At 46.7% G+C, this 24,443-nt stretch overlaps 3 protein-coding genes across 4 annotated transcripts in view; 2 read left to right on the plus strand and 1 right to left on the minus strand.

Annotated features, from left to right (window-relative positions):
• The window catches only part of LOC132475485 (uncharacterized), a 207,291-nt gene that overhangs the window by 103,294 nt on the left and 79,554 nt on the right, over positions 1-24,443 (minus strand). The window lies entirely within an intron of this gene.
• Positions 454-15,276, plus strand: LOC132475700 (kinesin light chain 2-like). Its single transcript, XM_060076960.1, has 14 exons — positions 454-733; positions 2,010-2,257; positions 2,908-3,259; positions 3,632-3,848; positions 4,224-4,413; positions 5,611-5,784; positions 6,181-6,280; positions 7,438-7,487; positions 7,777-7,844; positions 8,594-8,702; positions 9,305-9,445; positions 11,018-11,142; positions 11,557-11,614; positions 11,844-15,276. Exons 2-14 carry the CDS (start codon positions 2,030-2,032, stop codon positions 11,925-11,927), a joined length of 1,896 nt encoding a protein of 631 aa, XP_059932943.1. The 5' UTR covers positions 454-733; positions 2,010-2,029; the 3' UTR covers positions 11,928-15,276.
• Positions 15,479-24,443, plus strand: part of prkd4 (protein kinase D4) — a 16,818-nt gene continuing 7,853 nt past the window's right edge. The window contains exons 1-7 of the mRNA XM_060077088.1: positions 15,479-15,657; positions 15,775-16,013; positions 21,144-21,270; positions 21,891-22,022; positions 22,811-22,965; positions 23,301-23,496; positions 23,739-23,822. Coding sequence (XP_059933071.1) covers positions 15,588-15,657; positions 15,775-16,013; positions 21,144-21,270; positions 21,891-22,022; positions 22,811-22,965; positions 23,301-23,496; positions 23,739-23,822 — 1,003 coding nt within the window. The 5' untranslated portion in view covers positions 15,479-15,587. The remainder of the gene's footprint in view (positions 15,658-15,774; positions 16,014-21,143; positions 21,271-21,890; positions 22,023-22,810; positions 22,966-23,300; positions 23,497-23,738; positions 23,823-24,443) is intronic.

The following is a 24,443-nucleotide window of genomic DNA, read 5'->3' on the forward strand; positions in this document are numbered from 1 at the left end:
TTTTTTTCTTTATTTCAACTTCAAGCTTTGTTGTGGGTCAGGATGTTCCCAGCCAAGAGGTTGTGTGTTCAAACCCCTATTTCCGGTGGCCCACCTTCAGGCCTCCTTGAGGAAGATGCCATGTGCCTTAATTCACTTTTAAGTCGCTTTGGACGAAAGTGAATGCTCAATGACCTTTACAGTATTTAACTATAGAGGCCACGTATATATATATATATATATATATATATAGTCTTAACTGATTCCAATAGGCTAGAGTAGAATCGAAATTTAAATCTAGATCCAGGAGGGGCCTACATCCTGACCTGTAAAATGGGCCTCTGCATCATCAGCTGTCGGATGCACTGTATTATATGGCTCATCATAACTGCCAACCAACATAGCTGCCTATTCCCCCTCCTACCACCTCACCACACCGCCCTTGGTAGAAGGCTGCCGCTGCTGCTGAGGATGATGATGATGACGATGACGCAACCGACTCGGCTTGGCTGTGGATTCTGGGAGAAATTCACTCAACAGCCATCTTCGGGGTCTCGGCTGTCAAGCGGCACCTTTACATTATACAGTTAGGGTCACTTGTCTCAAAACAACAAACTATTTCAGTATGGCCGGTCTTTAAAGGGTTGCACCATCGCTGTAGCAGAGAGCCGAAGGGAAGCGAGTCTCAGGCGTTATCGGTGGATTGCTAACGGAAAGCCGCTACCGCCTCTCATCTGGTGCCAAGCGATCCGAGGTAAGAACGCTGCATGTCATTGAATATGAACCGGCTTGCATACCGTGTTGGTGTTATTTGCATTGCATTCAACCGATTAAGTTATCGGTTAGATCGTATCGGTGTTTACTTTGCCGGGAAACGTGTTTTTGGGGAAACGAAGTTTAGGATAGCTGGCATTAGGGAAAAGGTAAACAAATGATGACATCGGCTAAATCCGCACATGCTGGCCTTTTTAATATGGCGTGTTTTACGATCCATCTTGCGGGGGGGAACGATGAAAACATGGTAGATGATCGCGACTGAGCTCCGTTGATGGTGGTGGTCGGGTGTGTGCAAGGTGCTCCGGAGCGTCACCACAACAAGAGCGCTTTGTTCGGGACCAGGAAGGGAACAGGCGCACTTGTTCACGGTGCACTTGCTAGCTCTAAGCGGCTTCCCCCGGAGTCCAAATCAACGAGCGATCCTTTAGGAGACTTAACACCGGGAGTTGTTGTGTATGACTGTGTTTCTACTGTTTTAATCAGTCTACGTAGAGATGCATAGTTAAAATGCATCTTGTCTTTTGGTATCCGCTTGTTCTTAGGAAGGGCCTGACCCGAGAGGTACTGTTTACAAACACCGATAGTCATTTGGTCCAAACTTGGCTTAATAGCTTTGACAGTGATGGTTAATCAACGTTTTAAATCGGTCTTAAAACCAGCTCTCCTCATTGATACAGTGAGCGATGGTCTATATTGTCGGTCACCTTGGGTTTGATCGATCCTCGCCTCTGACTGATTGAATAACACGGATGGCAACTCTGTCTGGGTGACCTACTTTAAAATAAGAGCTGGTGATTTGTTGATTGGTCATTTTCTGAAATCGATATGAAGATTTCCTCCCAAATGTCATTGTTAAGGTCGGGACTTTAAACGTTCATGTTGGTGCATTGCAGTGAATGGATGGGGGCGGCCGGGAGGGGTATGGAGAGGAGGGTGGCTGAATGAGGATGAGAAGAGTGCGTGTGTGCGCGTGTGTGTGTGGAGGCGCGTGCAGGACAGGTGCGTGTCACTGAGCACTGCTATCGGAATGTCACGTTGCATGCAGAGCGGCTGTCTTTCATTGATTATTGTTATTATGCTAAGATCCTTTTGAAGTTGATGTGCGCATGTCGCCATCAGTTGGAACTCATCCAAGTTTAAACACTAGTGTCAACATTGTTAGTCCGAAACAACTAGTTTACATGAACCGTTCAGGTTGAAAACACAGTGTACCTATGCTATTTTAACAGCTTCCCCCTTTATTCCTCAAACAGTCAAGTGTACATTTAGGGAGATGTCGACCATGGTGTACCCACGAGACGAAGCCCTGGAGCGGCTGAGTCAGGACGAGATCGTCCTCAACACCAAGGCGGTCATCCAGGGCCTGGAGACGCTGCGGGGGGAGCATGCCCAGCTCCTCAACTCCCTGCTGGACTGCACGCAGCCACCCGTAGCCCAGGAGCGGTCGGGCCTGCTGCGCAAGAGCATGGAGGCCATCGAGTTGGGCCTCGGGGAGGCACAGGTGAGTGGATGGGTCGATTTGTTTTGAGTGGTAAGTAAGTGATCTAAAGTAGCTCTTTGTCCATGAAAGTGTGTCAGCGCTTACTCCTAATTCCCACACGGCTATCCCCCTGGGTTATGCTCTGAATCCTCCCTGGGATTTGGGCTATTGTGATACAAACACAGGAATGCTTGTTATTGTTATTGTTGTCAAGGCCTGGTCTTAAAGGGATAAGCTAATGTATCTGTGAAATTGCCGTTGGTCCGTCGTACCTGGATTCAGACAAGTTGTTTGAAATTCAATATTGTGCGTCCAGAAGAGGAGTACAATGGGTTAGCATTTGCTTTCTGTTAGCCGCTTCCATTGACTTGCAGAGTAACAGTAGCCTAGCTTGTGTTCATGTGAGGGGAATACACTTTTGATTACCTTCCGAGATTTCAAATGTGTTCCAGATAGTCGCTTATTCAAAAGGAGTAGAGTAGCAACAACACACAGATGCACACAGTTTATTCAGCACTATTTTCGTCGCTGTTATAATTACCCAACCTTAGATGTGCTGTTGACGCAAATATATAATCAGCTACTTCTGCATTGGTAATCAAAGCGGAGTGTGTGTGTGTGTGTGTGTGTGTGTGTGTGCGCTTCTCCCCTCCCCTCCCTTCCCCAACCAGGTGATCATCGCCCTGTCAGGCCACCTCAGCGCCGTGGAGTCGGAGAAGCAGAAGCTGCGGGCCCAGGTGCGCCGGCTGTGCCAGGAGAACCAGTGGCTCCGCGACGAGCTGGCCAACACGCAGCACAAGCTCCAGCGCAGCGAGCAGAGCGTGGCCCAGCTGGAGGAGGAGAAGAAGCACCTGGAGTTCATGAACCAGATCAAGAAGTACGACGAGGACCCCGCCGCCGGGGCCTCCCCGTCCGACGAGAAGGGCCAGGCTGGGGGAGGAGGAGGAGGAGGAGGAGGGGGGGGGGACGGCTCCAAGGATAACCTGGATGATCTGTTCCCCAACGATGAGGACCAGGGGCCAGGTACGAGGGGTGGGGTCTGAGGGGAGGAGGGAGCTGGTTTGGATGGGGCTGGATGGGTTGCATAAGGTTGTATAGGGGCGAGGGCGTTGGATTGATTCCCTGCTGGAAGGTTCTGGGGGTTAAATTACCGCATTGTACCCAGATACGATGGGTACAATTACCTTCTGACCTTACCGGGTATACTCCTAAATGTCATCTATCTGAAGTAACCTTAAATCTCTTTTAGATTAAAGTGTCGGCTAATTGATTGAACAGTAATAGAAAGTGTATCAAAATACGGAGCAGTCAACACTCTTTGATCTATAATACAGTGAATAACAATGTGAAAACGTTCCCTTCCCCCTCCCTTTCGCTCTCTCTCCCTCCCTCCAGCCCAGCCCAGCGGCGAGGTGGCAGCCCAGCAGGGGGGCTATGAGATCCCGGCCCGCCTGCGGACCCTCCACAACCTGGTGATCCAGTACGCGTCGCAGGGCCGCTACGAGGTGGCCGTGCCCCTCTGCAAGCAGGCCCTGGAGGACCTGGAGAAGACCTCGGGCCACGACCACCCCGACGTGGCCACCATGCTCAACATCCTGGCCCTGGTCTACAGGTGAGACCTCATTGTGTATTATGATCACCATGTGACCACCATGTTATCATTCACTATCATTGTTATGATTTAGTACATGAAGTACACCTACCTCTCTCTCTCTCTCTCTCTAACACACACTCACCTCTCTCTCTCTCTCTCTCTCTCTCTCTCTCTCTCTCTCTCTCTCTCTCTCTCTCTCTCTCTCTCTCTCTCTCTCTCTCTCTCACTCTCACTCTCACTCTCACCACACACTCACCTCTCACCTCTCACCTCTCTCTCTCTCTCTCTCTCACTCTCACCACACACTCACCTCTCACCTCTCACCTCTCTCTCTCTCTCTCACACTTCTCTCTTACACACCTCTCTCTCCTCCCCCCCCCCCCCCCCCCTCAGGGACCAGAACAAGTACAAGGAGGCGGCCCACCTGCTGAATGACGCCCTGGCCATCCGGGAGAAGACCCTGGGCCGGGACCACCCGGCGGTGGCCGCCACCCTCAACAACCTGGCCGTGCTCTACGGCAAGAGGGGCAAATACAAGGAGGCGGAGCCGCTGTGCAAGAGGGCCCTGGAGATCAGAGAGAAGGTGGGCTACGGGGGGAGGAACCTGGACTCCTACACCGTCACACAATGAAGGGACTCAATTTTACATCAAAAAGATCATTTATTTGAAATGACACAAAACAAGGCGAAACAAATGACCAGGGATGGTTGGTTTACCTGCAAGGATTTGTGGGGAAAAGAATTAGATAAAGCAAAGTGCCCATGTGAAAGCGTAAAGCGTACGAGTGCCTGCCTCAACCGAATAGGTGCCCTGACTGAGGGAGAGGGAAAACCTGCGTCTATAACCCCACCCCCGTCACCCGGGTGTGGTCAATCAGGGCATTAGGATACGGAGGCCTAGCCCTGCCCTTCAGTGGAAGCTACGACCAAAAGGGGGCGCAGGACGTCATCTAAGGGGACTGATGCGGGGACTCTCTGAACTTAGTTGTTGGACTCCCTAAGCAAAGAAGCCAAGTTAAGAGAGTTGTAGTCCGACCAGGGGCAATTCCACAGATAACAGAGTAATATAAAGTCCTTTTGTGTGTACATTTAAAGATTTTAAAGACGCACAGTATTACAATTGTAGCTCACATGTTGAAGAGCCTTGTTTGGCTATGCTATTCAAAAGATGATAAAGATTAAAATAGTATAAAATGCTACACATCCCATTCTCTAGATGTTCATATCTCGCCCGTAATAAATGACCGCAGCAATAGCTGCCGACACTTGACACACACACACACACACACACACACACACACACATTTATAAATACAGGAAGTCTGACACTAATAAAAATAAACACAATACAGTTTGTGTCATTCTCCCCCACCTCCGGTACCATGAAAGCACTACCAGGACGTGACCCAAACATACCACAAGAATGTCAATAGATAGATTATCTGGTGCAAATCCCCTAGACGTTAGTTTCTTATCTTTCTGCTCGATATGGTCTCCATGATAGTTCCCACCGCCTCTCTCTCTCTCTCTCTTTCTTTCTTTCTTTCTTTCTTTCTTTCTTTCTTTCTTTCTTTCTTTCTTTCTTTCTTTCTTTCTTTCTTTCTTTCTTTCTTTCTTTCTTTCTTTCTTTCTTTCTTTCTTTCTTTCTTTCTTATGGTTATTGTGGGGGCTTCCGCTATGTACTAACACACAAACACACACGCACACCAGAGCTTGAACCTGCTCAGTCGTCAAAATAGCGTGTGTTTTTTGTAATTGATACATCCATTATTATGTGCAGGTCCTGGGGAAGTATCACCCGGACGTGGCCAAGCAGCTCAACAACCTGGCGCTGCTCTGCCAGAACCAGGGCAAGTACGAGGAGGTGGAGTACTACTACCAGCGCGCCCTGGAGATCTACCAGTCCAAGCTGGGCGCCGACGACCCCAACGTGGCCAAGACCAAGAACAACCTGGTCAGTCTGCACGCTGGTTCTGCGTTGTGCAATGAGATTCTTGTTAACATGGGTTTTTAAGGAGAATTTAGACACGATTGTAAACCTCATTCAACTACCAATTCAAATTCCACATAATTTGCAAAACATGTTTTCTAATTCCTTAGTTATTGTTAACTTTATTTATAAAGAACTTTTCATACACGAGGCAGACTCAAAATGCTTCACATAGAAACAACGTCATAAAATAAAATAGACAATTAAAATAAACAAAGGCAAATTTAAAAAAATTACAAATTGTACACTATCTGCCTCCATGTTTGTTGTCCAAAAACTATCAAATCAACAAACTCGTAGGCCCACCACAAAGGTGTGTCAGCCCTGAGCCCGTTCCCCTCTGCCTCTCTGCCCCCCCAGGCCACCTGCTACCTGAAGCAGGGCAAGTACAAGGACGCTGAGGCCCTCTACAAGGAGATCCTGACCCGCGCGCACGAGAAGGAGTTCGGCTCTGTTAACAGTACGTGCACATCAGCGCCTCCATGATGTCATTAAGGCTCCTTTTCTGAGAACCCAACAGTCAACTCTTTTTGATTTTGTGAACCGACGGTTAAAGAACGATTTGTTGACGGCAGACATCGTAAATCCTCATCGTAAACTTATTTTAGGAGCTTGCAGAAAGATGTGATTTTTTTGACTGAAAGGTTTTTGTTTTTTTAAATGGGACTGAAAAGAATGTCTTGATTCTAAAAGATACGATAAATTGCAACTGCTGATTGCAGAGATGGCGTTACTATCTTACACATTGCTCAATGCTTCAGTTTACCTTGAATTCAAGGCATTCACTCCTGTCGTGCGTACAAGCTGGCGATCCGTTGCCTTGGTAACTCAGGGCATTAATCCGTGCCATTCGACGTGCACAAGCACTGTTCACATTTGGACTGGGCATTGCAAAGCTAAGCCAATTCAAAACTCACCCTGCACTTACATGCAGACTATAGTCTGCAAGTCTCCAGAGTATTATCCGGCGGAAGCATCCTGACAGAAATGCAATTTAAGATTGCTTGCTTCCGTTGAGCTGTGGTCTCCTTCGGGAGATCAGACGGCCTGGGAATGAGGTCGTGCATAGGACTGGAGTGCTGTAGCGAGGCGTTGATAGTGACACCCTCACACACACACACACACCTTGCACATGTGCACACACTTCGACATAAAATGTCACAAGACAAGACGCGCAAACAGACTCTCACTTCCAAACGCTTCTGCGTTGGATTTGAACGTTTTCATTTGTTGATGTTATTTTTAAATGGGACACTTTCATCTCTGCTATACATAGATCTTATTCTATGAAGGCCCATTTAGACCGAGCCTTTGGTGAATCCAGAACCTCCTCATGGTCATATACACAAGAAATGTACAAACCCCAGTAGCGATGCAGAGAGAGCGCTATGCTATAGCTCACAGCCAGGCAGTGGATGGGAAACCCGATCCGTGTGTGTGTTGTTGGGCGCGCAACGGAACCGCATGCTCGGCCGTTTCCACGGCGACGGTCCACGGAGCGAGTCAGGACTCGCCCCGCCCTCACGCCTCTTGGCTGAGGGCTGTGATGGATGATGGCCTCCCTGCCGGCTGCCCTTTCTAACACGTCTCTCCCCCGTCCCCTCCCTCTCTCCGCAGACGACAACAAGCCCATCTGGATGCATGCAGAGGAGCGGGAGGAGAGCAAGGTTGGTCTTACTGACCCCCCCCCCCCCCCCCCCCCCCCCCCCTCATCACTAGTTGATGACAATAGGGCTGGGCGATTAATCAATCTTTTTTTTTTTTTTTTTTTTTTTTTTTGTGGCTGGATACATATTTGTTCATTATTTTCTGTTTGAAAATGTTCTATTTGTAGTTGTCTTTTTTGGGGGGAAATTTCAAGTTCTCAGTTACAACGATTTCTTGGAGAGAAATGCTGAATAAATGCATCTTTTCAAACTCAAACATAATTGTTTGAATATGGTTTTGCTCTCCCAGGGAAAGCGTAAGGACTGCGGCCCCGCTGTGGAGTACGGAGGCTGGTACAAGGCCTGCAAGGTGGACAGGTGAGGACACGACCATGATGGGGATAATATGGTTCATATTGCTGACAATCCAGTGTTTGATTATCGAGCGCTTTACAGAGTAATACTGTGAAAATTGACAAATGACAATAGTAAAAAGTAGACGAACAGAGATGCGTTCTTGTATGAGTCAAACCCGAACCGTCCACACACTAATAGCCCACTGAACGTCCTGCTTCACCGCGCGCACTTCCTCCGCTCTGACTCAGCTCGCCGCCACGGTTTTCTCCTTGCTTTGCTCATGGTTTTATCTGGATATTTCTGATAAGCGAGTGGCACTGCACTTCCATGCCGTCCCCCTGGTGATCAGCCCTGATCGGGCGTTCAGCTCGGAGCCACTCGGCTGTGGCACATAATGTTACCGTGGTAAAACGTGGTAACCTTGGTAACCTACGGTTCTCGGGTCGGCTCGGATCCCAGGGTTCAGGGAGACCAGTGAAGACCTCTACCTCGAAACACGAAAAACACAAAATAATCTAGTTTCAGTACGTGAAATGCATGCAAAAGTACACTACAAAAGTGAACTCAAGATTTCTTCCTTGCTGATTAAGGGAGTTTTTTTCTTGCCCTTTTGGGGTTTGGTTCAGGGCGATGACATAAATATATGGCCTGTTGTGCCCTTTGAGACTGATTAAGGGCTATACAAATACAATTGAATTGAACAATAGCCTTTTCGATGTCTTTTCTTGCGTTGCTATGTTCAATGTATTGCATGCATGCCCTGGTCCTAGCCCCACAGTCAACACCACCCTGAAGAGCCTGGGCTCACTGTACCGCCGCCAGGGCAAGCATGAGGCAGCCGAGACACTGGAGGAGTGCGCTAACAAGACCCGCAAACAGGTACAGCCCGCCCCCCCCCCCCCGGAGCAGCCCTCTCCTCTGATTGGTCTAGCCCGTTACTGTCTGCAGTGCGTGGTTGAATCCCATTGGTCACATGCTGTTCAGTTCTCTCTTTATAGTCTGTTTTCTTCTGTCGCTCTCTCTGTCTCTCTCTCTCTTGTATATTGATGGCTTGTGGAGAGAGAGAGAGAGAGAGAGAGAGAGAGAGAGAGAGAGAGAGAGAGAGAGAGAGAGAGAGAGAGAGAGAGAGAGAGAGAGAGAGAGAGAGAGAGAGAGAGAGAGAGAGAGAGAGAGAGAGAGAGAGAGAGAGAGAGAGAGAATAACATAAGGTACACAGGAAGTTAATTAATAAATATTAATTATTGAGCTGTGGTAAATGGGTAGGATTGACTAAGTTTTATACTTCTTCCTACTCCTTTTCAGGCATATCAATTGAATATATGTAATCTCCTTTTTTGTTTTTCTCATTTGTGAAATAATTTAAACATCGTTTTGGTTTATTGATTTTCGTGCTGTTCATTTTGTTTTGTATTTTTGATATTTATTGACACGTCTGAAATAAATGTCATCAATTCAAATGTAATGGATTCCATTCTCCCCAGGGTATCGACGCCATCAACCAGAGCAAGGTGGTGGAGCTGCTGAAGGACGGGGGGCACGGAGGGTCCGAGCGACGGCCGGGCCGGGACGGCAGCGGCCAGCGGGGGGACAGCGAGGGCGACGACTCGGCCGAGTGGATCGGGGTCAGTTTCACACTTGGGGGGTCCTTTTGAAGCTAATGTTGACAGCTGTTTGTGGGTGTTTATGCTAAAGGTTGTGTTGAAGCTAATGTTGACCACTGTGACCGTATTTTTATGCTAGTGGTCAGCTTAAAGGTGCCATGTTATACCACCAGGTGTGAGTGTGATTAGCCGTTACAAGCCGTTTTGAAAATCTGCCTCTTCTGACATCACAAGAGGCCGTGTCCAACTAGATGTCCACGAGATTTTCAAAACGGCTTGTAACGGCTAATCACACTCACACCTGCTGGTATCTTCGCCTTTAAAGCTAATGTTGAGCGTTGTTAACTGACATCTACGCTCGCGGTCAGTTTAAAGCAGGGGTTCTCAAAGTTTTGACAGCTGAGGGCCAATTTAGGCACCCAAAATTTGACTGAGGGCCGCCAAAGGAAAATAAATCGGCGGTAAACGCCGTCAGCATCCCAGTGGTGAAAAAAAACATTGCACCGTGGACCTCTGGGAGTGAGGTCTAAATCCCGAAACTGAGGTTCATCCTTTCAAAGTAATATAGAGTCGGATTAAAACTAACAAATGTAACAGGACTTAAAGGGGACTTATTATACCACCAGGTGTGAGTGTGATTAGCCTTACAAGCCGTTTCGAAAATCGGCCTAATATGACATCACTAGTGGGTGTGTCCACCTAGATCTGTGCTGGATAGATCTATCTACCAGCCTACCCAGTGGACTGAAGTAAACATTGCTCATCTATCCAGCACAGATCTAGGTGGACACACCCACTAGTGATGTCATATTAGGCCGATTTTCTAAACGGCTTGTAAGGCTAATCACACTCACACCTGGTGGTATAATAAGTCCCCTTTAATTGAAAGCTAGAGAGTCGACTTTTCTCTTTATATTCATTTATTTTTGTTTAAATTAATATTGATTGAAAAAAAACTATTATATATATATTTTTTATTTATTTTTTTACTTACCGCCAGGAATGTTTCTGCGGGCCGCACTTTGAGAACCAATGGTTTAAAGCTTATACATATTAACCACGATTAGCTGACGCTAATGCTAATGCTCGTCGTGTAGGGAGCAGATGTTTGTGCTTGTGGCCTTCTTAAAGCTAATGTCAACAGCTGTTGAGAGGTCAGGACAGATGTTTTTCACTTCCACAAATCCTCTTAACACACTTTGTAGTGGAAGTACAGTCCATTTGTTGATCCTCATTAAAGCTGTCTTGTAACTTAATAGGATTTCTGTAGTGCATTGGACTTTTATGTTTTATTGTGCTTGGTGGGAACTGGAAGATGCTGGCTTGCTGTGAGTTTTGTTTCGAATAAATGCTTTGGAGTGGAGTGCAGTGCAGTTCTGGGTCATATATTAATTAATGGCCCTTTTTTAAAAAGTGTACATTTGGTAAAAACGATCATTATAACCAGAATGTGATGTGACGGGCCGACAGATTGGGTGGAGATGTTGCTCTTTCACTCTCTGAATGAAGGACACCGCTTTGCTTCATGAACGACATCCAATGACAAAGGTGGACTGGATGTTGACCTCTGGCTGACCTTTGACCCCCTCCCAGGATGGCAACGGGGCCCTGCGTCGCAGCGGCTCCTTCGGCAAGATCCGGGACGCCCTGAGACGCAGCAGCGAGATGCTGGTGAAGAAACTGCAGGGCAGCGGCCCTCAGGAGCCCCGCAACCCCGGGTGAGACTAATGCCCACTCCCATTTCTACCCCTTACCCCTCCCCCTTGTTTTGAAGGGGTAAGGGTAAGGGGTGGAAATGGGATTGGGCCTAATGCCCAATCCCATTTCCACCCCTTACCCTTACCCCTTCAAAACAAGGGGGAGGAGGGGTAAGGGGTAGAAATGGGATTGGGCCTTCCACACCCCTGTACACCCCGGGTGAGAGCGGACCCCCTGGGTCTAAACCCCGGGTGGGACCGGACCCCCTGGGTCTAAACCCCGGGTGGGACAGGACCCCCTGGGTTAGAAAGACAGCCTCCAGCGGTGACATAGTCTATACATGACAGCTCACCAATGTCTCCCAGCCGTCATTAGTGTGTGTTACTGTGTTACCGTGTGGATGTGCGTTAACCAACGTGTTGTGTGCCCCTCAGGATGAAGAGGGCCAGCTCTCTGAACTTCCTGAACAAGAACGCAGAGGAGACTACACAGGTGGGTTCTGCCTGAAGTTCTTCCCTTCCTGCTCCAGAATGCAGATGTCAGATGCAGATGTGCAGATGTTTCCATTCACCATCGTGTCGTTGTTCAAGACCAAAAGCAGAACCGTGTCCAGATATTGCCATGTCGGGTTCCACGTCATTTGTCACTATGAATCACAGTTGTGAAGCGGTGTAGCAAAGCGATATATTGATATATTTTCTTGTCTCGTTTTTCTGTGTAGGAAGCCAACTCCGGCCTATCAGACTGCAGGGGACTAAGTTCCAGTAACGTGGACCTAACAAGACGCAGCTCTGTGATTGGTTAGATGCAGAGAGAAGGTGGGACTAGAGAGAAAAGAGCGGCCCAATGAGGAGAGGCTGTTTTGCATCTGAGAATCAATCAAACACCATACTCTCGACCAAGCTCCAATACCTGAATACAAAGTTTCCTTTTTTTTTTATATAACACTGAAGAACAAGAAAATCTTACTGAAATATATTTTCATCCAATGATCATTGAGGTCGGGATCACACGTAAGGCATCTAAATCCATTACATTTGCATAATATGCAAATAGTTCAAATAGAGCAAATAAGTATATATCTTACGACTACATTGATATGCTGATGATGCCCTGCTAAACAGAGCACAATGCATGAGCCGTTTAATTCTGCTTGCTGAATTCTCTTATTTCTGTGGTGGGATGAGGGGGGTTCACCATAAACAATTTTGCAATTGAATGAATGACACAGGTTTATGAAACATGAATTCCCGGATTGAAATGGCTCATGTGTGATCCCAGAGTCAGTGCCGAGTCCCTGCTGCATCTGCATTATGTAAAAATTGTTAACGATGATCTGATGTCCTAGAGAACTGAGACCTTTGACATTGTACGCATGCCGCTTACGAGGAAGTTGGACTTCTGCACATGACTGCCCCTTTGTGGTGTCTCGGGGCGTTTCGGTTCAGAGAGGGTGCGATCACTGGGGAGGAGGGGAGGCTAACGTACACTGTGCCATATCACTTGTAGCACGAACCACTTTGCTAATGCTAATGGTCAACCTGCACATTATCACCGATGTTGAAGCGGCTATGATTCGTTAGACTTTATTGTAAAGGAATAAATAGTGGTTGTTATTGAAGGAAGAAAAAAATATATACTTTGGATTGTCAAACAATAGCACTGACCGGTTAAACCTCACTTTTGCCTTTTTATTTTATTTTATTTTATGTATACACAGGGTTAAATTATTAGATTTTTCTTTTGTACATAGTTTGTTTTTGTTTCCAGTGTCTGGTTGGTAATGGACCTCATATGAAAAGCTGTAGTAAAACGAGATCTAAAGATTAGTGGGGGGAGAAGGAGAGAAAAAAGTGAACAAGGAAGGAAAAGGAGGAGGGTCAAAAAGGACAGAAGTATTAAGGTTGGACCTTTCAGTACCTGAGGCAGGTAGGGGAGCATAACCCGCCGAATAAGCTAAAAAACAAAACACTACCGACCTAGACCCCATCTCGCCATAGAGGTTTCAACCCAGACGCCTACGATGCACGTTTTGTCCCAGTAGGGCGGCCATCTTTAATTTCCGCATCTCAGCGACGTCTGAAAAACAATTCCTAAACCAAACCTCTTTGGAAAAAAGAAGAGGGAGAGCTACATTCTGACGAAATTCCAATATCATGTTTTCAACCAAAAAAATGAGTCAAGAGTTTTGAAATTATTTGTTTATTTTGTCAAGTCAATTTGATTCTAGCTATTGTAAGTTGGGGAAAAACCCATGGAAAAGATTTTGTTTTTGGTTGTTTGTTTGGGGTCGAAGCCCCTTGTTAATCCCCTCGTAAACTGCTGTTCACAAGGTACTCACTAGAAGGTTTACATTACCTCCAACTTGTATCAGTCTTAATAAATGGAACTGACGTAGACGTTCACTCTGTCGCTAGCAGAAAACGTCATCTTTCGACGGTATACAAGGTACAATTTGAGACTGTGATAGTAAAGTGGTTGTGTTTGTTATACTTTGTCCCCTCTTTTTGCTTTTTGAGTGTCATGTCTTCATACACAAAGAAATCTATTTTACTTCAATGATACATTGAGATCCAACTGGAAAATGTTGACTTAAAATGTGGCCAAGAATCCGTCCATTGGAGAGCGTCTGTTGTTTTACCTCCGCACCCGCTTGGCCGGCTTCTTTGTGTTTTTGTTTTGTAGTGGTTTTACTACGGAATATTCTATTGGTAGCCGTTTTCAATGTTTGAATATTGCTTTGAAGGTTGATAATGTGGACTAGGGGGGAGATGAGAAGGGGTGAACAGTAGCTGAACACCTACAGAGGATGTATGTAACATAACCGTAATCCCGGGACCTTGAAATATGACCCAGCAAGTTGATGCGTTAACGCCTCGGAAATTCAGGTTAGATTCGTCACAAAGATGCAACCATGACCACCATGACCCTAACCCCGCCCCTCGCACCCACCTCCCAAAGCTGAACTTCAGACAATCCAAACGTGGGGACGTCCTCCTTTGTAAAGAGAGGGCCAGTCAGACGAGCCAGGAAGGTGATGGGTGTCAAATGAAGGGACTCCATTGGCTCAAATGATCCGCCGTCTCTCTGTCTTCTTTCTCTTTTTGGTGGAGGACCCTGATTCAGATTGCAGACGTGTCAACTTGCTGGGTTTCACTTTTGAAGGGCCCGTATGGTCTCCGCTTGTGCACTCGGAGGGCTCGGAGAGGTAGAACAGGATGTGGGGGGCTTTGTAAGAGGAAGGGCTGATGCATGACGGAACGACTTTGGCCAAATGATTGTGATTGGTTGAAGATGAAAAGGGCGATAATTGTTCAGAAGATTGTCGAGATGTTTCCGGTGTCGGAGATACTCGACAAAAGTGCTTTTACTGTTTGTTAGCAGCAGAGATGTACTTCATTATATTCCACATATGAAGCATATAGATCTATGCATATAGATATGTATAGATATCTGCACATCGGTCACTCATAAATATCAATGTTACACTCAATATTTTCACTAGATTCTTAAAAGTATCAGTTTTTATTCTCTTCCTTGTCTCACACACACACACACACACACACACACCATTTTCCCGCTGTGTATAATCTTAGATTTGCGTTTTGTTTATTGCAGATCTCCCATGAAATGAAGAATGTTCGAGAGACTAGAGCGCGAGGTTCTGTCCTCTTATCAGAATCTAGAAACCACAGGCAGATACCGCTTCCTCTATATCATGCATAGATAGACGTATATGTAGTTCACAAAACAACTGTATGAATATAAATAAGCAAGTAGACCATACTAGTGAAGGTAACTCTTCTAGCCGTGCAGCGGAACCGAAAAGTAACAGATCCATAATCGGGATTAAGAGTGACTGTCAGTCTGTCAATCGCCTCTAAAAATATTAACATCAGCACACAATGTCAATGCAATGAAGGTTCTTAAAAAAACATCAAATGGTCCAATTCAGCACTTTTCCTGGTGGTTCTCGTGAACGTCCTCACGCAGTTCAAATGCTTCTATTAATAGCCTTCACACAGCTACCCAGAAGAAAAGCATGGTCATGGTGGAGGTAAGCGGGAGATCTGAGAACCGTTGATACATGGATGTGATGTTGTGGATGTGAAGCTGCATATGCTATATTTTACCATTAAAGTAATCCACACGCACTCTGCTTTGCAAACTCATTCTGTGTCTCTGTTCGTGCACTGAGGAAAATGACATTAGTCTGTAAGGCTTTGAAGTAATGAAGAATTACAGTGCGATGTCATTCCCCCAAACCTTCACGTAATAGCTTGCCACGGAGCCCCCACTGGGGGGGGGGGGGGGGATTTTGTACGTTTCACTTCCTGTCTCGCATTGTCACATACATCAAGTGGTGTGCGCTGAAACCAGAGTCGCCAGAGTTCATATCCGAGCACAATCGCAGGAGAGCAGAGAATGGCAGATCACAGCCAGTTCCCTGGTCCGTAGCGTTTCCATGTGTATGTCTACACGCACACACGCGCAGGCGCACGCCGACCTCCCTGGAGAAGATACTACTGCCATCGGTACGTGCCATCCATTCCATTCAACAATCTTCACAACAGCAACCACAGCACCACATTGTTGTCACTCCACATCAGATTAAACTTCTTCATACCTGTGGTGTTGTTTTTTAATCCTAGGTGACATCGCCATGACGACCTTGAACCCCACGGCCCCTGAGAGCCCCGGTGGCCCCGCCGTGGCCCGCTCCCCGCCCGCTCCCCCGGCGGGGCCGGTGGGGGGGGCGGCGTGGGAGACGGAGGGGCCGGTGTTGGTGCAGTTCCAGCTGGGTCTCTCCAGAGAGGTGGTGCGCGTTGCCGGGGGAAACGTCAGCTACCGCCACGCCAAGAGGCTGGCCATGGAGATCATCGCCCGCAAGGTCAGCATGACACACGTTGTGGTGTGACGAGTTTGTTGTGTGGGAGACTGAAGCCTTAAGAAACCTGGTTGGAATTGGGGGTTCCTAAACATGTGTGTGAACGAATGGATGTGGATGGGGGTCGCGACAGGGGGTTTCTGTTGTCCACAGCATCACCTACATATAGATATTGATTCAATTTGTCAAGGAGTGCGCTTGTATTGATTGTTGTACGAATTGCTCTATGTGCAACCGACATAATACCAGGAATTAAATTCATGAAGTCATGTTTTCACCATTATAAACCAAAAAGCTTGAAGGATGTGACCGTGCCAGGCTTTTTTATTATAAAATTTGGAGGTCGCAAGGATCAGATCGATTTTTAACCCCAAAATGCATCTTATGTGGTCGGACACAATGTTGTGGTCATTGGGTCACGCAGGAAGTGCCATGGCGCCTCAGAATGAGGAAGTTAATTACTGTAGGAAAGAATACACAATTACAATTTTATTATCTCTTTCACAACAAATGACACAATAGGCCCTGGCACACACAATTGTGGAAATCAACCCTACTTCAAGTCTAAAGAACAAATCCATTTTTGTAAATCGAAGAGTCTGTTCAACATGACTGTTTTTCTCAAGCTATTTTCAGGCTTTAAGGTCAACCACCCTTGTGTGTATGTGTTTGTTTGAAACAATCCAATTTAAAGTATCTTCTATCTAGAGAATACAGGCACATCATTTATGAGCAGGTATAGGGAGTTTAGCGCATCTTGTTCAAGGATTGTGTGTGTGTGTGTGTGTGTGTGTGTGTGTGTGTGTGTGTGTGTGTGTGTGTGTGTGTGTGTGTGTGTGTGTGTGTGTGTGTGTGTGTGTGTGTGTGTGTGTGTGTGTGCGCGTGCGTGCGTGCGTGCGTGCGTGCGTGCGATCATGTATAGCAAGAGACTTGATACTTGGTTTACATGCTGCGACTCTGAATTCAGTGTGCAACTGCTTGACTAAATGATTGGACCCATGGAACTAAATCAGTGTAACAGCCCTTTAATTCACATAAACACGCTGCGGCACAGAGATGTCTGTCATCAAATTAGTGTCAAGTAAAGGTGAATATAACGTGTCAGTATGATTCAAAAACATAAAGCCATGGTTCGAAACATGAAATGAAATCAGCCCATCTACACAACGAGTGTCGGCGGAGTTCTACTATTTTAAGATAAATACAACCTGGTTATATAATATTGTGTCTATTACAAATACATATTCCCATAGGGTCCCAGCTATCTGGGACCCTATGTGTGTGTGTGTGTGTGTGTCCGTCCCAGTTCAGACGTGGTCTCTGAGTAGGACTGGTCTGACACAATGTTGTGGTCATTGGGTCACGCAGGAAGTGCCATGGCGCCTCAGAATGTCTCACTAGGATCACGAGGAGAGTTTCCCTAGTCATTTTCAGACGAATATAAACTTTTGATACCCCTACTTCCTTTTCCGTTCAAGGCGTCTTTTAGATTGACACTTTCTTACCAAAAGATTACACTTTATTGGAAATGACTGTGTGCTTGAATGTTGTGATGGGTGTGCTCATTGTATGCAAGATAATACCTGGAAGTGGGCAAAACCGCATATGGAATGACACTTATTTATACACGTGATATATATTATCCCTTAGTCACAACATTAGAGCTACATTTTTCTGCACACAGAATAATTATTGAATGTTATAATCGACCATTTGTTTTTAACGTTTTCTTGAAAAAATATCCTTATTTGTTTTAATATCATGGCACATCATCCACCATTAGACGCCACAAACTGCCATGAACAACCATGCAATCGATACTTCCTAAGCCCCACATGATAGGCTCTGATTCAGTCCTACTTCCATGGTGCTAACAGGCTTTTCCCTATGCACAGGGCCTCAAGGTTTGGCCTTATGAGCACTATTCCCTTTATATAGGAAATCAAAATGAAGGGGTGTTCTGTACGTTTTAGTTTTAATGATCTGATTCCAAATGGTGATCTTTGGTGGAGTTCATCCCGTTGTGTGCCACTTTATCGGATGCCCGCGTGACTTTGAGAGATTGTTTTAAAAAAAATCTTTTTTTAGAGATAAGTCGTTGTAATGGTGATGAGACGTGTTGAAGTTAACAACAGAGTGGGTTGAAAAATTACAAGAATTATTAAGAAATATATTTTTGAGTCGAGAACAGTCATGATAAGAGATTATGAGGAAGTTAATTACTGTAGGAAAGAATACACAATTACAATTTTATTATCTCTTTCACAACAAATGACACAATAGGCCCTGGCACACACAATTGTGGAAATCAACCCTACTTCAAGTCTAAAGAACAAATCCATTTTTGTAAATCGAAGAGTCTGTTCAACATGACTGTTTTTCTCAAGCTATTTTCAGGCTTTAAGGTCAACCACCCTTGTGTGTATGTGTTTGTTTGAAACAATCCAATTTAAAGTATCTTCTATCTAGAGAATACAGGCACATAATTTATGAGCAGGTATAGGGAGTTTAGCGCATCTTGTTCAAGGATGGTGTGTGTGTGTGTGTGTGTGTGTGTGTGTGTGTGTGTGTGTGTGTGTGTGTGTGTGTGTGTGTGTGTGTGTGTGTGTGTGTGTGTGTGTGTGTGTGTGTGTGTGTGTGTGTGTGTGTGTGTGTGTGCGTGCGTGTGATCATGTATAGCAAGAGACTTGATACTTGGTTTACATGCTGCGACTCTGAATTCAGTGTGCAACTGCTTGACTAAATGATTGGACCCATGGAACTAAATCAGTGCAACAGCCCTTTAATTCACATAAACACGCTGCGGCACAGAGATGTCTGTCATCAAATTAGTGTCAAGTAAAGGTGAATATAACGTGTCAGTATGATTCAAAAACATAAAGCCATGGTTCGAAACATGAAATGAAATCAGCCCATCTACACAACGAGTGTCGGCGGAGTTCTACTATTTTAAGATAAATACAACCTGGTTATATAATATTGTGTCTATTACAAATACATATTCCCATAGGGTCCCAGCTATCTCACACACACACACACACACACACACACACACACACACACACACACACACACACACACACACACACACACACACACACACACACACACACACACACACACACACACACACACACACACACACACTGCATAAAGGACATTGTGTGCTTGTGTCATTTGATTACATTACAGCCCAGACTCGGTTTAGTGAAGATGTTAGACGTGTAGATATGCATCTTTTATGCTTGTGTGTGTGTGTGTGTGTGTGTGTGTGTGTGTGTGTGTGTGTGTGTGTGTGTGTGTGTGTGTGTGTGTGTGTGTGTGTGTGTGTGTGTGTGTGTGTGTGTGTGTGTGTGTGTGTGTGTGTGTGTGTCCCAGTTCAGACGTGGTCTCTGAGTAGGACTGGTCTGCTGATCTTACTGGGCCTGCAGCTTAGTTCACATCCGCCTGCACCTACACCTCACTTTCCAACCACACGCTAAGATGAACACACAGATGCACACACACATACACACACACACACACACACTTACATACACATATAGAGACTGCGCTGCGCTTTCCTTTGATCGTTGGATTTCCAGGCAGCCGCGCAAGAGGTCTTCATAAGCGTCTCATTGTCGGGGTGTGTGTGTGTGTGTGTGTGTGTGTGTGTGTGTGTGTGTGTGTGTGTGTGTGTGTGTGTGTGTGTGTGTGTGTGTGTGTGTGTGTGTGTGTGTGTGTGTGTGTGTGTGTGTGTGGAGGGGGGGAGGGGGGGGGGGTAGGTGCATGGTAGGTGATGAACCCGTCTTACTGCAGCAAAACACAGACAGCCAGACTGACTTCAAATACTTCAATACCCTTGACAGAACAGAGTGCTACAATGCTGCATCTGGCTGACTGATCTGAGGTCATATCTTAGAGCCGATCAGGCCTGACCTGAGCTCCAACCCTCTCCGCCTCAACCCAGAGCAGTTGAACACACACACACACACACACACACACACACACACACACACACACACACACACACACACACACACACACACACACACACACACACACACACACACACACACACACACACACACACACACACACACACACACACACACACACACACCGCTGTGACATTTAGATCTGAAGGAACGGTCACCATCATCTTTTTGTGATATGTCACACCTCTTTTTACTGGCATTGCGGTATAAAAGGTTACGTTACAAATGTTATTAGGTCGACCATATATATGCATGGTTCATCATCACTTAGTTTATTTATTTATCGGGTTACTGCTTTCTTTCTTTTTTTACTTTCTTTGCTCTCTCTCTCTCTCTTAAAAGGGGGACTGTCACATTCTGCTACTTTCTACTATAAGCGAGGACCACTTAATACGCGTCTTGTGAAGAATCATAGTCCGAAGCATCTACTCGGTTACTCTGAAAGGGTTGGGCCATTGACTCAGCTTTAAGCAGTCAGACCAATGGTGGATGGTACTGCTGCCATAGTAACTAGGTAACTAGTTACCTAGTTACCCCCTGCTGCTCCTAGCTCCAAGGATGGGTTTAATGCAGAGGAGGAACTTCCCCAAAGGGATTCATTCAACTTTTTCAACAAATGTGTTTGGCGAAAATTACTCAAATGGCCCTACGTTTCTGCGATAACAAACTGTGTGTGTGTGTGTGTCTGTGTGTGTCTGTGTGTGTGTGTGTGTGTGTGTGTGTCTGTGTGTCTGTGTGTCTGTGTGTCTGTGTGTCTGTGTGTCTGTGTGTGTGTGTGTGTCTGTGTCTGTGTCTGTGTGTGTGTGTGTGTGTGTGTGTGTGTGTGTGTGTGTGTCTGTGTGTGTCTGTGTCTGTGTGTCTGTGTGTCTGTGTGTCTGTCTGTGTGTCTGTGTGTCTGTGTGTCTGTGTGTGTGTGTGTGTGTGTGTGTGTGTGTGTGTGTGTGTGTGTGTGTGTGTGTGTGTGTGTCTGTGTCTGTGTCTGTCTGTCTGTCTGTCTGTGTGTGTGTCTGTGTGTCTGTGTCTGTGTGTGTGTGTCTGTGTGTCTGTGTCTGTGTGTGTGTGTCTGTGTGTCTGTGTCTGTGTGTGTGTGTGTGTGTGTGTGTGTGTGTGTGTGTGTGTGTCTGTGTGTGTGTCTGTGTGTGTGTGTGTGTCCCAGGCCCCCTACTGCAGCGTGGTGGGCCCGGGGGAGAGGATCCTGCTGTTCAGACACCAGCAGGGTCTGCAGCGCCTGGCCCAGAGCGACGAGCTGCAGAACGGAGACCTCATCGAGGTCATCATCGCAGGTCAGCCCTGCACTGGGATCCACGAGTTCTCTATGATAGGGCCGTACCTCTCGTTAACTAATCCGTGGATCTTAGTCACTTGTTAACCATCTCCTGAGTTAGAGGCGAGACCCAAGAGAGACCCTTCAGTAGTGTTAGCCAGTTTTCTTGTTTTGGTTAGACTGGTTGAATGAGTTGCTCCTCTACTGCCCCCCCCTGTCTACTGTGGAAGCCCCCCAGCAGCAGGGGCACCCTCAGTGATGTCATCCTTTGTTACCGCTTCATGCTAAATACATTTAAACAGTGTCACAACACGCAAAGTCTTTATGGGCTGAAACCACTCACTAAGAAGAAGAGGTTACAATGTTTTAGGAAATCTGATTAGATATACGCACAAAGAGGAAATCCATTCTTTTGTTTTTATTTTATATAAAATTGAAAATAATAAAGTTACATTTTGGCACACAGAGTCACAGCATAGGGGACGTCGATAGTGTGATGACATGAGTGTGTCGTAAAAAAACCATAATTCACTTTTTGCGTGACAGCTTTAAAGGGGCTCCATCACATCTCAACCCCCTCACATCGGCGTGAGCGGCCGCGTTCCAACCGTCCTGCTGCTCTCTGTGTTCCTCCCTCAGAGTCGGCCGGCGTGACGGAGATGAAGATCCGCCCCCACTCTCTGGCGGTGCACTCGTACCGCTCCCCCACCTTCTGCCACCACTGTGGGGAGATGCTGTGGGGGCTGGTCCGCCAGGGCCTGAGATGTGAAGGTAGGGGGGGGGGGGGGCGGGGGGGACGCCATGAGGGGTGGGGTGGTGGGGTTTGATGGGGTGGGGATGGTGGTGGTGGTGGTGGTCGTTTTGGGTGGTGATGGTGGTGGTGGGGCTTTATGTGATGGTGGTGGTGGTGGTGGTGGTGGTGGTGGTGGTGATGATGATGATGATGATGATGATGATGATGATGATGATGGTGGTGGTGATGGTGATGGTGGTGATCATGATGGTGGTGATGAGGATGATGATGATGATGATGGTGGTGGTGGTGGTTGTGATGTTGATGATGGTGTTGGTGATAATGATGATGATGATGATGGTGGTGGTTGTGATGATGATGATGATGGTGGTGGTGGTGGCTGTGATAGTGGTGAGGATGATGATGATGATGATGGTGGTGGTTGTGATGATGATGATGGTGGTGGTGGTGGTGGCTGTGATAGTGGTGAGGATGAAGTTGGTGGTGGTGCTGAGGATGAGGATGATAGTGTGGGTGGTGATGATTATCTTCCTTGATCCTCCCCCCTACATTTCACCTCCTTACATTCACCCCCCCCCCCCCCCCCCCTGACCGTATCCCCATCTGTTATAGGGAAGACCTAGTAGGCGTGTTCTCAGTTATGCCCTCTTAATACAATAGTCCGCTTTTTTGGTCACACTAGTTAAAAAGTTGCTTCTTTGCCTGAACCCCACTTGATACTTTTAATTTCTACATCTAACCTTTCCTTCTTTACTACTGTCTTTCATTCTTTCTCCCTCCCCCTCCATCCCTCTCTCTCTGGCAGGCTGTGGGCTGGACTTCCACAAGCGCTGTGCCTTCATGCTGCCCAACGACTGCAGCCACACCAAGCGTCACATCGCTGCCAGCCTCTCCCTGTTCCCGCCCCGGAGACCCAGGGCGCCCTCCCTCTCCTCGCAGACAGGGGGCAGTCTAGAGGAGGTAGGAACCCCAAACGTACAGAATATATGGCTGCATAGAAAGCACAGGTGTCACTCCTCACACTAATTGCTCTGTTAATGTACCTGGCTACAGTTAGTAAGATAAGTCTGCTATCTGTGCCCTGGTATATATAGGTAGCAGAGCCATAACACTGTGAAACTGCTCAATGCTAGGAGTGCTTATGTATTCATGAGCCCTGTTCTTGTTGTGGTCCTTGTTACATTTTTATATTTTTTATTTATATCATATATATATTTTTTAGATTTCTCCTTAAGGTTGTGAAAACCAATGTTTACACAGCAACTCTAAAACCTCCCCCCCCCCCCCCCATCCAGATCAGCCTATCCAAGCCCAACTCGCGGCCGGCCTCGTGGGCGGAGCCTCCGATGTGGCTGGGGGTGGGCTACGGCGACGTGGTGAAGACCAAGGTCCCTCACACCTTCCACATCCACAGCTACACCAAGCCCACCGTCTGCCAGTACTGCCACCGGCTGCTCAAGGGCCTCTTCCGACAGGGGCTGCAGTGCACCGGTGAGACAGCAGAGGGCAGCGTTTCCCTCCAACGCTTTGTGTCCATCGGGCTGGGGATTTAATATTTGTTTCAGATTAGGTCCTAAATATGGTACAAAAAAAAGCCCAAAAAGTTATTATTGATAAACATAATTACTTATGGAGCGATTTTCTAAAACTTGTATTGACTTAAATCAGGGGACTGATTCAATAGCAGTCCAAAAAGTAATTATTATTGTTTCCCCCCCCGCCCCCCTCCCCAGACTGCAGGTTTAACTGCCACAGACGCTGTGAGCTGCTGGTCCCTCGAGACTGTCCTGGGGATAGGAGAGGCAGCTCTGAACAAGGTGACCGTGCAACGCCACACAATGCAGTGCAATGCAGGGCAGTAGCGTGCAGTGCAGGACAGTACAGTATAGTGCATTGCAGTGCAGGACAGTACAGTATAGTGCATTGCAGTGCAGGACAGTACAGTATAGTGCATTGCAGTTCAGGACAGTACAGTATAGTGCATTGCAGTTCAGGACAGTACAGTATAGTGCATTGCAGTGCAGGACAGTACAGTATAGTGCATTGCAGTTCAGGACAGTACAGTATAGTGCATTGCAGTGCAGGACAGTACAGTATAGTGCATTGCAGTTCAGGACAGTACAGTATAGTGCAGTGCAGTTCAGGACAGTACAGTATAGTGCATTGCAGTGCAGGACAGTACAGTATAGTGCATTGCAGTTCAGGACAGTACAGTATAGTGCATTGCAGTGCAGGACAGTACAGTATAGTGCATTGCAGTTCAGGACAGTACAGTATAGTGCATTGCAGTGCAGGACAGTACAGTATAGTGCATTGCAGTTCAGGACAGTACAGTATAGTGCATTGCAGTTCAGGACAGTACAGTATAGTGCATTGCAGTTCAGGACAGTACAGTATAGTGCATTGCAGTTCAGGACAGTACACGATAGTGCATTGCA

This window comes from Gadus macrocephalus, chromosome 17, assembly GCF_031168955.1.
Source record: "Gadus macrocephalus chromosome 17, ASM3116895v1".
Classification (NCBI taxonomy): Eukaryota; Metazoa; Chordata; class Actinopteri; order Gadiformes; family Gadidae; genus Gadus; species Gadus macrocephalus.

Excerpts from the sequence above, each read along its gene's own strand:
- LOC132475700 (XM_060076960.1), top strand. The coding sequence starts at position 2,030 with ATGTCGACCATGGTGTACCCACGAGACGAAGCCCTGGAGCGGCTGAGT. Across the intron at positions 5,785-6,180 it reads CCAAGACCAAGAACAACCTG|GCCACCTGCTACCTGAAGCA; the intron begins GTCAGTCTGCAC and ends CTGCCCCCCCAG. Across the intron at positions 7,488-7,776 it reads AGGAGCGGGAGGAGAGCAAG|GGAAAGCGTAAGGACTGCGG; the intron begins GTTGGTCTTACT and ends TTGCTCTCCCAG.